Source organism: Dendrobates tinctorius, unplaced genomic scaffold, assembly GCF_039654945.1.
Source record: "Dendrobates tinctorius isolate UK_male_01 unplaced genomic scaffold, ASM3965494v1 ptg000011l, whole genome shotgun sequence".
Taxonomy (NCBI): Eukaryota; Metazoa; Chordata; class Amphibia; order Anura; family Dendrobatidae; genus Dendrobates; species Dendrobates tinctorius.
In genome coordinates this window covers 130,948,909-130,961,324 of record NW_027361679.1, presented here as the reverse complement: position 1 = coordinate 130,961,324, position 12,416 = coordinate 130,948,909, and the positions used below count along the sequence as shown (strand labels likewise).

At 41.2% G+C, this 12,416-nt stretch overlaps 1 protein-coding gene across 2 annotated transcripts in view; it reads right to left on the bottom strand.

The window, feature by feature from the left end:
• LOC141051090 (GPI ethanolamine phosphate transferase 2-like) overlaps positions 1 to 12,416 on the bottom strand; it is a 211,424-nt gene that overhangs the window by 22,720 nt on the left and 176,288 nt on the right. For both annotated transcript variants that reach the window (XM_073547960.1, XM_073547970.1), the window contains one exon: positions 5,222 to 5,531. In XM_073547960.1, coding sequence (XP_073404061.1) covers positions 5,222 to 5,531 — 310 coding nt within the window. The remainder of the gene's footprint in view (positions 1 to 5,221; positions 5,532 to 12,416) is intronic.

Here is a 12,416-nt window from a genome sequence, read left to right as displayed (position 1 = left end):
GCAGAAATGCACAAAGAATTGACATGCTGCAGAAAAAAATGCACTGCAAATACTCAAAGGAAATTTACTGATCATGTGCACAACACTTCACATAGTGTGCACACAGCCTTAGTGTGTTGTTGTGAGCTCATTTTCTCGTTCACCTTTGATGTCCGATGAACTCCCTCTGCTGGTGAAAGGAGGTGGTGAAACTGATTTGGATGGGAGAAACCTGTCACCTGAACAGGTGGATTGCGATTGGACATCCGGAATCTCTGAGTGGATATAAGGCAGCTGATGCCCTGTAGGGTTGCTGGTGATTTCTCTGCTCTGACCTCCAGTTCAGTTCCTGTCTTCTAAAGCTAAGTTTTGCTCTGTTATTGTTCCATGAGATTTTGTCTGATTTGCTTAGTTTTGTGTTCTGCCAGCCCCGGGGCTGGGGCTCTGCTGAATTTCCATTTTTGTCCCTGATCGGTTAAACCTCTTTTGCTCTGTCTTCAGAATATATCGGAGTGCTGATATAGGGATTTTGAAGTCTAGTGACTTCAGGGCCATTTTTCCTATAAGATGTGTTGGGACATTTTTGGTAGGGTTTTTGCGGATTGCAGCCAGCATCTTTTCTGTCCTTTCCTATCTAGTTAGTTGGGCCCCATCGTTTGCTCTGCCTGTCTTTCTGTCTGTGTTTGTGTTTTCATCTGTTTTCACAGACAATACATGTTGGGGGCTGTCTATTGCTTTGGGGTCTGCTCTGGGGCAGTTTAGATTTCCCCTTCCTTTCTTTAGGCTTATTTAGTTCTCCGGCTGTGAAGAGGCGTCTAGGACCACCGTAGGAACGCTCCACGGCTACTGTTAGTTGTTGTGAATAGGATCAGGGGTCTGCAATCCGCTAGCTACTAACCTCTCTGGTTTTCTGGACTTAGCTTGCATTTTTGTTTTTTCCTCCTCCGGTGACTCATTCATAACAGTGTGTTATAGCAGCCAAACATAAAAAACAAATATAAATCTGGTATCGCTGTTATAGCACAGACCTGAAGAATCAAGTCATCTAATCAATTATAACGCACAAAGAACTGCATAAAAAATAAGTGAAACCAATTCTTCACCTGCTGTTGATTTGTTCATTCTGCCTCACAAAGATGGCAATAATTTTTACCTAAATTTACCACTGACATTAACTCCTTTACTCCCAAGGGTGGTTTTCACGTTAATGCCCAGGCCAATTTTTACAATTCTGACCACTGTCCCTTTATAAGGTAATAACTCTGGAACGCTTCCATGGATCCTGGTGATTCAGACATTGTTTTCTCATGACATATTGTACTTCATGTCAGTGGTAAAATTTCATTGATATAACTTGCGTTTATTTTTGAAAAAAACGGAAATTTGGCGAAAATTTTGAAAATTTCGCAATTTTCCAACTTTGAATTTTTATTCCCTTAAATCACAGAGATATGGCACACAAAAAAATTAATAAGTAACATTTCCCACATATTTACTTTACATCAGCACAATTTTGGAACCAACATTTTTTTTTGTTAGGAAGTTATAAGGGTTAAAAGTGAACCAGCGATTTTTCATTTTTCCAACACCATTTTATTTTTAGGGATCACATCACATTTGAAGTCACTTTGAGGAGTCTATATGACAGAAAATACCCAAAAGTGACACCATTCACAAAAAAAATTACTTCAGGTCCAATTTTTTTTTATTTTACCAAGGGTAACAGGACAAATTGGACTGCAAAAGTTATTGTGCAATTTGTCCTGAGTACGCCGATACCTGATATGTGGGGGGGGGGGACCACTGTTTCGGCGCATGGCAGAGCTCGGAAGGGAACGAGCGCCGTTTGACTCTTTCAACGCAAAATTGGCTGTAATTGAGATCGAGCGCCATGTCACGTTTGGAGAGCCCCTGATGTGTGTAAACAGTGGAAACCCCCCACAAGTGAAACTAGACCCCCCAAGGAACTTATTTAGATGTGTGGTGAGAACTTTGAACCCCCAGGGGCTTCACAGACGTTTATAACGTACAGCTGTACAATTGAAAAATCATTTTTTGTCCACAAAAATGATCTTTTCACCCCCAATTTTTATTTTCCCAAGGGAAACAGGACCCCAAAAGTTATTGTGCAATTTGTCCAGAGTACGCTGATACCCCATATGTGGGGGTAAACCACTATTTGGGCGCATGGAGGAGCTCAGAAGGGAAGCAGCGCCATTTGACTTTTTTGGCTGGAATTGAGATCAAATACCATGTGCCATGTTGCGTTTGGAGAGCCCCTGATGTGCCCAAACAGTGGAAACCCCCAATTCTAACTCCAACACTAACCCCAACACACCCCTAACCCTAATCTCAGCCCTAGACCTAACCCTAGCCCTAACCCAAACCCTAATGGGAAAATGGAAATAAATACATTTTTTTTTAATTTTATTATTTTTCCCTAACTAAGGGGGTGATAAAGGGGGGTTTGATTTACTATTTTTAGTAGGTTTTTATGTCTGGCAGCTGTCACACGCTAAAAGGCGCTTTTTATTGTAAAAATAGTTTTTGCATCACCACATTTTGAGAGCTATAATTTTTCCGTATTTTGAACCACAGAGTCATGTGAGGTCTTATTTTTTGCGGGACGAGTTGACGTTTTTATTGGTACTGTTTTCGGGCATGTGACATTTTTTATTCCGATTTTTGGGACGCAGAATGAACAAAACCCAGAATTCATCAAATTCTTTTGGGGGGTGCGTTTACACCATTCCGCGTGTGGTAAAATTGATAAAGGGGTTTTATTCTTCGGGTCAGTACAACTACAGCGATACCTCATTTATGTCGGTTTTTATGTTTTGTAGCTTTTATGCAATAAAAACAATTTTATAAAAAAATAATTATTTTTGCTTCGCTTTATTCTGCGAGCTATAACTTTTATATTTTTTCGCTTATGATGCTGTGTGGTGGCTCGTTTTCAGCGGTACCATGTTTATTCATATCTGTCTTTTTGATTGCGCGTTATTGCACTTTTTGTTCGGCGGTATGATAACAAAGCATTGTTTTTTGCTTTGTTTTTTAAGGGGTTCAATAAAGGGGTTAACTAGTGGGATAGTTTTATAGGGCGGGTCGTTACGGACGCGGCGATACTAAATATGTGTACTTTTATTTATTTTTTTATTTAGAAAAAAAAGAATTAGGGAATTTTTTTTTATTTATTTTGTGAATTTTTAAAATTATTTTTACACGTGTTTTTATTTTTTTTGTACTTAATTATTTTGTCCCAGGGGGGACATCACTGTCTTTTGTCAGATCGCCGATCTGACACTTAGAACAGCGCTGTGTCAGATCGGCGATCTGCAGGCAGTGAGGAAGACGCCTCCATGCAGGACCCTGAAGGCCCCCGCGGCCATATTGGATCCGGAGGCCTGCAGGGAGGAGGACTCTCGGGGCGACGCAGCACATCACGTCGCTCCGGGGGTCGCATGGAAGCACGGAGGGAGCGCCCTCCCTGCGCGCTTCTCTCACATAGTGCAGGTTGTCAGCTGTGATAATCAGTTGACACCCGGACGCGTGAGCGCCGCATTTCGCATGTGACGTAATATTCCGTCCTTGGGACTTAGGTCCCAGGTCACATGGATGGATTACGTCCAATGTAGGAAAGGGGTTAAGTACAATGTGTCACGAAAAATCAATCTCAGAATCACTGGGATCCGTTGAAGCGTTCCAGAGTTATTAAAACATAAAGTGACACTGGTGAGAAATGTAAAATTTAGCCCGGTCATGAAGATGAAAACAGGCCTGGGGTGAAGGGATTAAGCCCATATTGATAATATAACTGTCTTGAATATAGTTTAGTACACTTCCAAAATGACAAAACTTATATCACTGTCCGAATACTTCTGGGCCCAACTAAAATATATATTTTCATATACATTTTTGCTTTTACTTGAAACTACAATTGTCTCTGTTTTTATATTAAATACTGCAATATAATATATAGTATATAGTGAAATTGCAATTCTCCTTTAAAGCGGAGCTTAGGGAAATGCTTAAATGGGAGACTAATATGGCAGTTACAGAGGCTTTCAGCAGGCAAACCAGGTGGCATGAAAACCCATAGGCTCACCACAATAACATTGGGCAGGGATGAGGGCAATGAGACGGTGGGTGTGCTTCAGCAATGACAATTTAATAACCACTGTCAGTGATTGTTAGCAACATTTAAATTGTTAAACTTAAGCGACTGAAGTAATAGCCAGTTACTTAAGTTACAGGCAGATGCTGCTTATGCAACACAGCCAGCACCTGCCTGATATGAACCAGGCTTGACTCCTGCGCTGGCTTCATACTTTTCCTAGCAATCTATGATGAAAATGTACATCACAAGTTATTAAGGAGTTAAGCCACTAAAGTAATAAAATACCTATAAACGTTTGGTATCTTTGTAATTAAGGTAATCTGACCTGTAGAATCATTTTGCCTGGTCATTTTTACACTACACAAAGAACACTGTAGGAACAAGTCACCAAGAACAATTGGAGAATTGCATTTTTTTTTAATGTAAATATGTTTTTAAAGAGGACTAAACAATTTTTTTTATGTTAAGCTGGACTCACAATCTAATAGTGGCTGCAGAGTTGTATATTTTTTTTATTTTGCTTCTCTGTTGCTAAGATATTAGTGATCAAAGTATTTGGCACCTAAAGAGTAAAGCTATTGTGGAGGCGTGTCCTATTTCTGCTGAGCATTGCTGCCTGCTTATGATTGGTCAGCATCATACAGGGAGAAATGAATGTCCCCAGTGAAAACCCTCTGATAACACCAGCTTGGATTAAAAAAAAAAAAAAAAGTGAATATATTAGGTGCCAAATACTTTGATTGCTAATATCTCTGCAACAAAAAGGAGAAAGAAAAAAAGAAAATAAAAGCGTGCAGTTCAACATGAAAAATTGTGTGAAAAGCCCTCTTTAACAGAAATTTTGATTTCTCACCCTTTTTAATTATATTAATTTATGTTCAGAGATTTTTATATGTGTGAACATAGCCCAAGGCTGGATTTACACACCATTATTTTGCGATTCGGGGATGTAGAGTTCTGATTAGGAAACCTGCAGATGGACCATACAACAAAGATGGGTGAAAGCAGAGTGCTAGTAGTGCTACACTGACACATTCTTTCCACTCATAGCTTTCAAATATAATATGCATACACTTTTTAGCATGGTCTTTTATTTCTAAAAAGGAAATCTTAGTCACCTACCTGGAAAAAAAAAAAAGCTTGTCCAAACCAATAGTGCATTATGGTGATCTGAGCAGCATCAAACTTCAGTATTTTCCATATGAACTTAGTTAGAATGATCTGGATGAGGAGACACAATACTAAAACCACAAGGTTGTGCGGTCTAAATAAAAGTGCTGCAAGAAGGATTAATCCACTGTATACTTCCCATAATCCCATGGTTTTCGCTGTAAAATCTGTGCACATAACATGCGCTTTCAACAAGTCTTTTATTCCAGTTATAAGAATCCCAAGGACAAATATGTAGACGAAACGCGCTTCTGTAATTCCTCTATAAAAAAAAAAGTAATTACGGTAAGTAATAAAAACATGGTTCGTGGTTTATACACCCAAGCAAAATGTGTCAGATCTTACAGTAATATACAATTACTTTTTTAATTAATTAAAACACTGGTTATAAATGCTTTCTCTTTTCTCAATACATTTCAATGCATTTGTTACACTATGGCAGCAGCATGGTTCTAGACAGCCAAGACATGGTAATACACTATATCACTCCACGACAGCTATATATCCTTCTCAATTATGGAAATCTCAGGATCAATAGACATGTTAATGATATGCAAATAATGAGAAAAAAATGGAAACGATTTTTTTTACACAGTCTTACTAAAGCCCCCGTTACACATAGCGATATCGCTAGCAATATCGCTGTAACGTCACCGATTTTGTGACGTAGCAGTGATATTGCTAGCGATATCGCTATGTCTGATACTTACCTCCGACCGGCTCCCCCGCTGGTTATCGCTGATCGCGCGAGAACGTCCTGGACCGTTTCTTGTCGGGCGCTTCCTGCTGGGCTTCCTGTGGCGCCGACGAGCGACGCGGGCGGGAGGACATCAGGATCGCCGCGTCTGACAGGTAAGTAGCGACCCCCCGACCCCAGCGATGTCGCTGGTGAGATCTGCCTGTGTGGCAGCTCACTAGCGACCACTTAGTGATGCACCAGCGATCCATATCGTTTTCGGGATCGCTGTTGCATCGCTAAGTGTAACGGTACCCTTAGACCGAAACTTTATCAGTGTGTCTATTTAGAGTAATTCCAATCTCTAGCTCTTGCCTTTTGTCCTTTGATTAGATTTTCTCTCTAGGGGAGTTCATCTCCTGTAGGGTTATACTTTTTATTGATGTGAGGTCTCCATATTCCCGGCCTTAGGACCCTAGGGTATAATGTGCATGACTGTAAGGGGCAGTACTTTATAATGGTTTCTGAATCATTAAACAGGTTTTGGCTTCACTTATGCCGTGATAGTATTCTTCACAGGACAAAGTCTATAGATTTATATTGATTTATTTATAGATTCGGTCTATCCTGCCTATATGTTTTAACCTACTCTCTGCTGTCTTATTACAGGGATTCGTATAATTCCTAATAGAATGCATGGTATCTGTTATTATCCTACCATTCTTATGATAGCTTAGGGCTTTTTTTGTCCATTTTTGCCATCTATTGAAGGTTATTCGACCTCTGGGCTATAGGGGCGTGATTGTCTCGCACCTTGACCTTATTAATCATTAGTTGTCATATGTGTCTCCCGCAAGTGCATTTGCATATTAAGATTCCTTGCTTTATACCTGCGTTCAAACCAGTATATTAGTCTTGGTCTGATATGTCAGTATATTTGAGTAGTGGACATCTTTATATAACACCTTGCACATATCCTCGACTTGACTGGGATCCATACTAATGCAGCTGGATTACCCACTTTGTGACATCTGCTTACAGGGTCCATACCGTCGTAGCTGGACCTCTTAATTGTGTATGCTACTTTCTCAGGTGCTGAGCTATGATATATATATCGTCACTGCATCTGTTAATTGCTTATAGTAACACATCATATACTAGATGGAGGCCCGAAGCTGTCGCATTGGGAGGGCGGTAATGTCACGATGAGGGCAGGCTTTGCAGTGCTGAGAATCTCTCCCCTCTATGTGCTCACCCACCTATCCACTCTCTCTTTCCCCATGTGCTGACTTCTCCCGTCTGTGCTCTCTTCTTTGACCTGTCTACCCCATGGGCTATCCCCCTTGTCTGCTGTCTCTCTCCTTCCTGTGCTGTCCCGCTTGAGCTGTCTCCCCCGTGCTCTGTCTCTCTCACCCCTGTGTGTGACCGTGTACAGAACATACCACAGCTCCTGGGCAGGGGAGGAAGCAAAAGACAATGCTGACATTAGAGCATGAGATCGCAGAGGATACATTTTGTGAGGTAAAATATTGTTTAAAAACAGTCAGTGAAATATTTTACCTCACAAAATGAATCCTCTATGATCCCCTGCTGTAATGTCAGTATTGTCTTTTGCTTACTCCCCTGCCCAGGAGATGTGGTATGCTCCGTACACGGTCAGACACAGACAATTTTTAAAATGAACTTTCATTTGTGGGAAAACCCCTTTAATGTGACCGGCTTCCTCTGCCTGAAGACACGTTGCGCATCTGCCACCAGGATCAGCTGAATGATTCACTGCGTCTGCGCGGAATTCATTTTCCCCTTCACCATTGAGGTCTGATGAACTCCCTCTTCTGGTGAAGGAAGGTAGTGAGGCTGATTACCAAGCACCTGGGCAGGATGATGATGACTGGGTGACGGGAATTACTGACTGGATATAAGGCAGCCGACGCCCTTCTGCCTTGCTGGTGATCTCTCTGAGGGATTCTAGGAGACCAGTCTGATTCCTGCTCCTCAAAAGCTAAGTTTTCTGCTCTTCTTTTTGCATTTGTGTTTTGGTTTTGTTTTGCATTGTTTTCCTTGATTTCTGCCATTCCCTGCTGGGATGAGCTGAATTCCTTTTTGCTCTGTCTTCAGAAAATACCCGAGTGCTGATATAGTCTTTTTGAAGCCTAGCGTCTTCAGGGCTTTTTTCCCTATCAGCTGTTGGCTCTTGTTTTGATAGGGTTTTGGCGGATTACAGACAGCAGCTTTTCTATCCTGTCCTATCTAGTTAGCTTGGGCCCCATCATTTTCTCAGCCAATCTTTCTATCTGTGTGAGTGTTTTTTCATCTTGCTTCACCGTCATTATATGTTGGGGGCTGCCTATTGCTTTAGGGTCTGCTCTGGGGCAGTTTAGATTTCCCTTTCTGTCTTTAGGCTATGTAGTTCTCCGGCTGTGATCGAGGGGTCTAGGGCACCGTAGGGACCCCCCAAGGCTACTGCTAGTGGTTGTTGATAGGTTCAGGGGTCTGCAATCTGATAGCTGCCAACTTCTCTGGTTTTCTGGACTTAGCTAGTATTTCTGTTTTGCCTCTTACGGTGACTCTTTCATAACAGCGATGGTGTTCCGCTGGTGGTACTGGGCAAGAGGCTGCGTGAGTGCGAGTGAGTGTGAGAGTCTGAGTGTGAATGTGAGTGAGTCTGAGTGAGAATGTGAGTGTGTGTGTGAGTGAGAATGTGAGTGTGTGTGTGAGTGAGTGTAAGTGTGAATGTATGAATGTGTGTATGAGTGAGTGTGTAAATGTGAGTGTGAGTGAGTGTGTGTGTGAATGTGAGTGTGTGAGAGAGTATGAGTGTGTGTGAGTGAGAGTGTGAATGTGAGTGTGAATGTGAGTGTGAGTATGAATGTGAGTGTGCATGTGTGTGAATGTGAGTGTTTGAGTTAGAGTGTGAGTGTCAATATGTTTGCGGGAGAGTGTGAGTGTGAATGTGAGTGTGTGGTGCGACGGTGTTCCGCTGGTGGTACCGCGCAATAGGTTGGCACCAGCAGCAATTTCCATATTGAGACACCCATCACTTGGGTGTCCCAATATGGCTGTCGGTGAACTTCCTCCGCTTGGAATTCTGGGATACGGTGACATCTGGATAGAAGAGTAAAAGAAAACATTACAAGGCAATTATATAAATCTAATATATAAAGCTCAAGTGTGTGTATGTATGTATGTATGTATGTGTGTATGTCCGGGATTAGCATCCGCACCGTCACAGCTACAGCCACAAAATTTGGCAGTCACACGTCTGGTCTCAAGAGTGTCCTAGGCTATGTTGTGAGGCGAAATTTTAACCCCGCGCGTTACAATTCACCAAACAATTTTGCCCCTATCTACATAATAGGGAAAAAGTGTGTGCGTGTCAAGCCCCGCCCCTCATTATGATGGCGGATATGTATGATGGGTATATGGGCACGGGACTATGGGATGGAGGATATGTATGATGGGTATATGGGCATGGGACTATGAGATAAAGGATGTGTGATGGGTGTATGGGCACTCGACTATGGGATGGCGAATATGTATGATGGGTATATGGGCATGGGACTATAGGATGGAGGATGTGTGATGGGTATATGGGCATGGGACTATGGGATGGAGGATGTGTGATGGGTATATGGGCACTCGACTATGGGATGGAGGATATGTATGATGGGTATATGGGCATGGGCCTATGGGATCGTGGATATGTATGATGGGTATATGGGTACGGGACTATGGGATGGAGGATAATTATAATTTGCTATAACTAACCACAGTTAGTTACTATGCCCGGGCAGCGCCGAGCTCTTCAGCTAGTAGATATATATATCTTCACCAGCATCGAGTGACACTCTTCCCCTGATGAAACTGTTGAGTACAGCGAAATGCGAGGGTTTTTTCCCCACACCCGATTTCAGGGCAACTACTTATCATGGCTCTGTCCTTTCACTTGGAGCAGATTTGATTTTGGGGTTAGCTTGAACCAACAATATTTTGCTGGACGGTTGCCTATCTCCCCTTGTGGCTTGCCCTCTCTTTTCCATTCTTCTGGCATTTATACCATGCTTCCTTTTCTCTTGTTTATTTCATGTGTTTTTGAAATTTGTTGTGCCTGGTATCCATTCTACCCTAGTACCATTGAGATGAATTATATTCATGAGACATGTTGCATTTTTGTGTAATAATTTGCGTTATACACAAGGATTACATACATTGTACATCATCTCTGGGTCTATGTTATCATATTTCTCAGGTCATTTCCCCATGGGGTTCATCCTTTATTGCATACTTAGGTTATTTTCCCCTGGTTGGTAAGTATTTCACATATTTTTACATGCCTGTACCCTCATGAACATATGCCATATTTTTCTACTTTAAGCATTCTATGGGCAAGTCAGCATGTGTCTATGCATATATCACATTGATTTTTGGCGTATTTACCCCGATTCGCACTCCTTACTGTTGCCACGTTCCAACTGTACTCATGGGCGCTGGATATATTATTGTCTACCTATACACATGTTTTAATCTTCTTGCTGTATGTCTTTTGGTGTTGAATAAAGTTGTTATACATTTTATCATACCCCAAAAAATAAAAAATCTAAAAGTTCAAATCACTCCATTTAAAATAAAACAAGAAAAAAAATCAAACATACACATATTCGGTATCGCTGCGTTCAGAATCGCCCGATCTATCAATATAAAAAAAGAATTAACCCGATCGCTAAACAAAGAACCTAGACATGTTTGGTGTCTTTGGACTCGTAATGACCTGAAGAATCACAATGGCAGGTCAAATTTAGCATTTAGTAAACATGGTAAAAAAAACAAAAAACAACTGTGGGATTGCACTTTCTTTGCAATTTCACCGCACTTGGAATTTTTTTTCCCGTTTTCCAGTACACGATATGTTAAAACCAATGCTGTTCTTCCAAAGTACAGTTCGTCCTGCAAAAAACAAGCCCTCAATTTCGCCATTTTGACCAAAAAATATAAAAGTTATGACTCTGGGAAGAAGGGGAGCAAAAAACGAAAATGGAAAACCAAAAATATCTCTGGTTATTAAGGGGTTAATTTAAGGACTCTGAAAGTCACTATTTTTTTTTCTTAGAGCCATCAGCCATTACTATTGTTACAAGGCCTGCCGGTCAGAAAGCCGCAGTTCCCACGCTGTCAAGGGACAGCGTGATTGTGCAGCTGTGATGAGAGGTATAAGGTTTATAAAGCAGGTAAGACTGTAAAATAGAGAAGTGACTTGAACCAACCCTGAAAAGATTTTTTTGTTGTACGTGGCAGCAACAAACTCTGGAGGAACGCAAGTAACACTGCCAGCTTTGATGAATTTCTGAGTACAGATCACTGTAAAAAAACATGAATCGGTACATGGAAAATATGCAACAGCAAGGATTAAAATTTATAAGGCAATAATCCCTGACTAGATGCCTGTCATACGCCATACCTACTGCCACACCTCACGCTACGCAAATTGCAGAAAAGAGCGGTATTATTATAAGAGCAGGCGCCGGCATGTCTAATTCCCTGCCTGTCAGATCCTGATCTGATACTCCGCTGTGCAGTGTCAGATCAGCGATCTCATGTAAAATAGTAATATCCCATACTGGGAAAATGTAATAAAGTAAAAAAAAAATATATATAACGTGTAAAACAAAATTAAAAAAAAAAAAGTCCCCAAATAAGGAAAAAAATATTTTACCAAAAAATACATTTATTTATGTGAATTAAACAAAAACAAACAAACAATAAGGGTAAATTCCCACAGTCAGTAAACGCTATGGGTTGGAAGCTGCGTACATGTGCAGCTTTCAACCCGCAGCGGCCAGATGTTACAGCATAGTGGATGGGATTTCAAGAAAACCCATACCCACTATGCATGCACTGGTGCCCGTGGCTTCCCTGCAGAGACGCACATTCGGCGCGTCTTTCCAGAAGGCAGCATGTCTATTTATCTTGCGGAGACGCGAGTCTCCACAAGATAATTATCACCAGTTAAATTTATTGGATGAGGTGATGCTGCACAGTTCAATGAACACATGCGGAATCACCTACATTATCACCTACGTTCAAAAGCCGGCAGCCCTTTGGACGCAGTGGACATGTGCTGCGTTCAAAGCGCTGCCGCTTACTGACCGTGTGGACGTAGTCTAAAAATACGCATATTTGGTATCAACGACACGGCCCACTCTATAAAACTGTCCCACTAGTTAACCCCTTCTGTGAACACCATAAAAAAAAACAAGACAAAAAACAATGGCTTATCATAACGCCAAACAAAAAGTGCAATAAAACGTAATAAAAAAGACAGATGTAAATAAAAATGGTACCACTGAAAAAGTCATCTTGTCCCGCAAAAAAACAACCATCACACAGCTCCATCATCAAAAAAAATAAAAAAGTTATAGCTCTCAGAATAAAGCAATGGAAAAATAATTACTTTTTCTATAAAATAATTTTTAT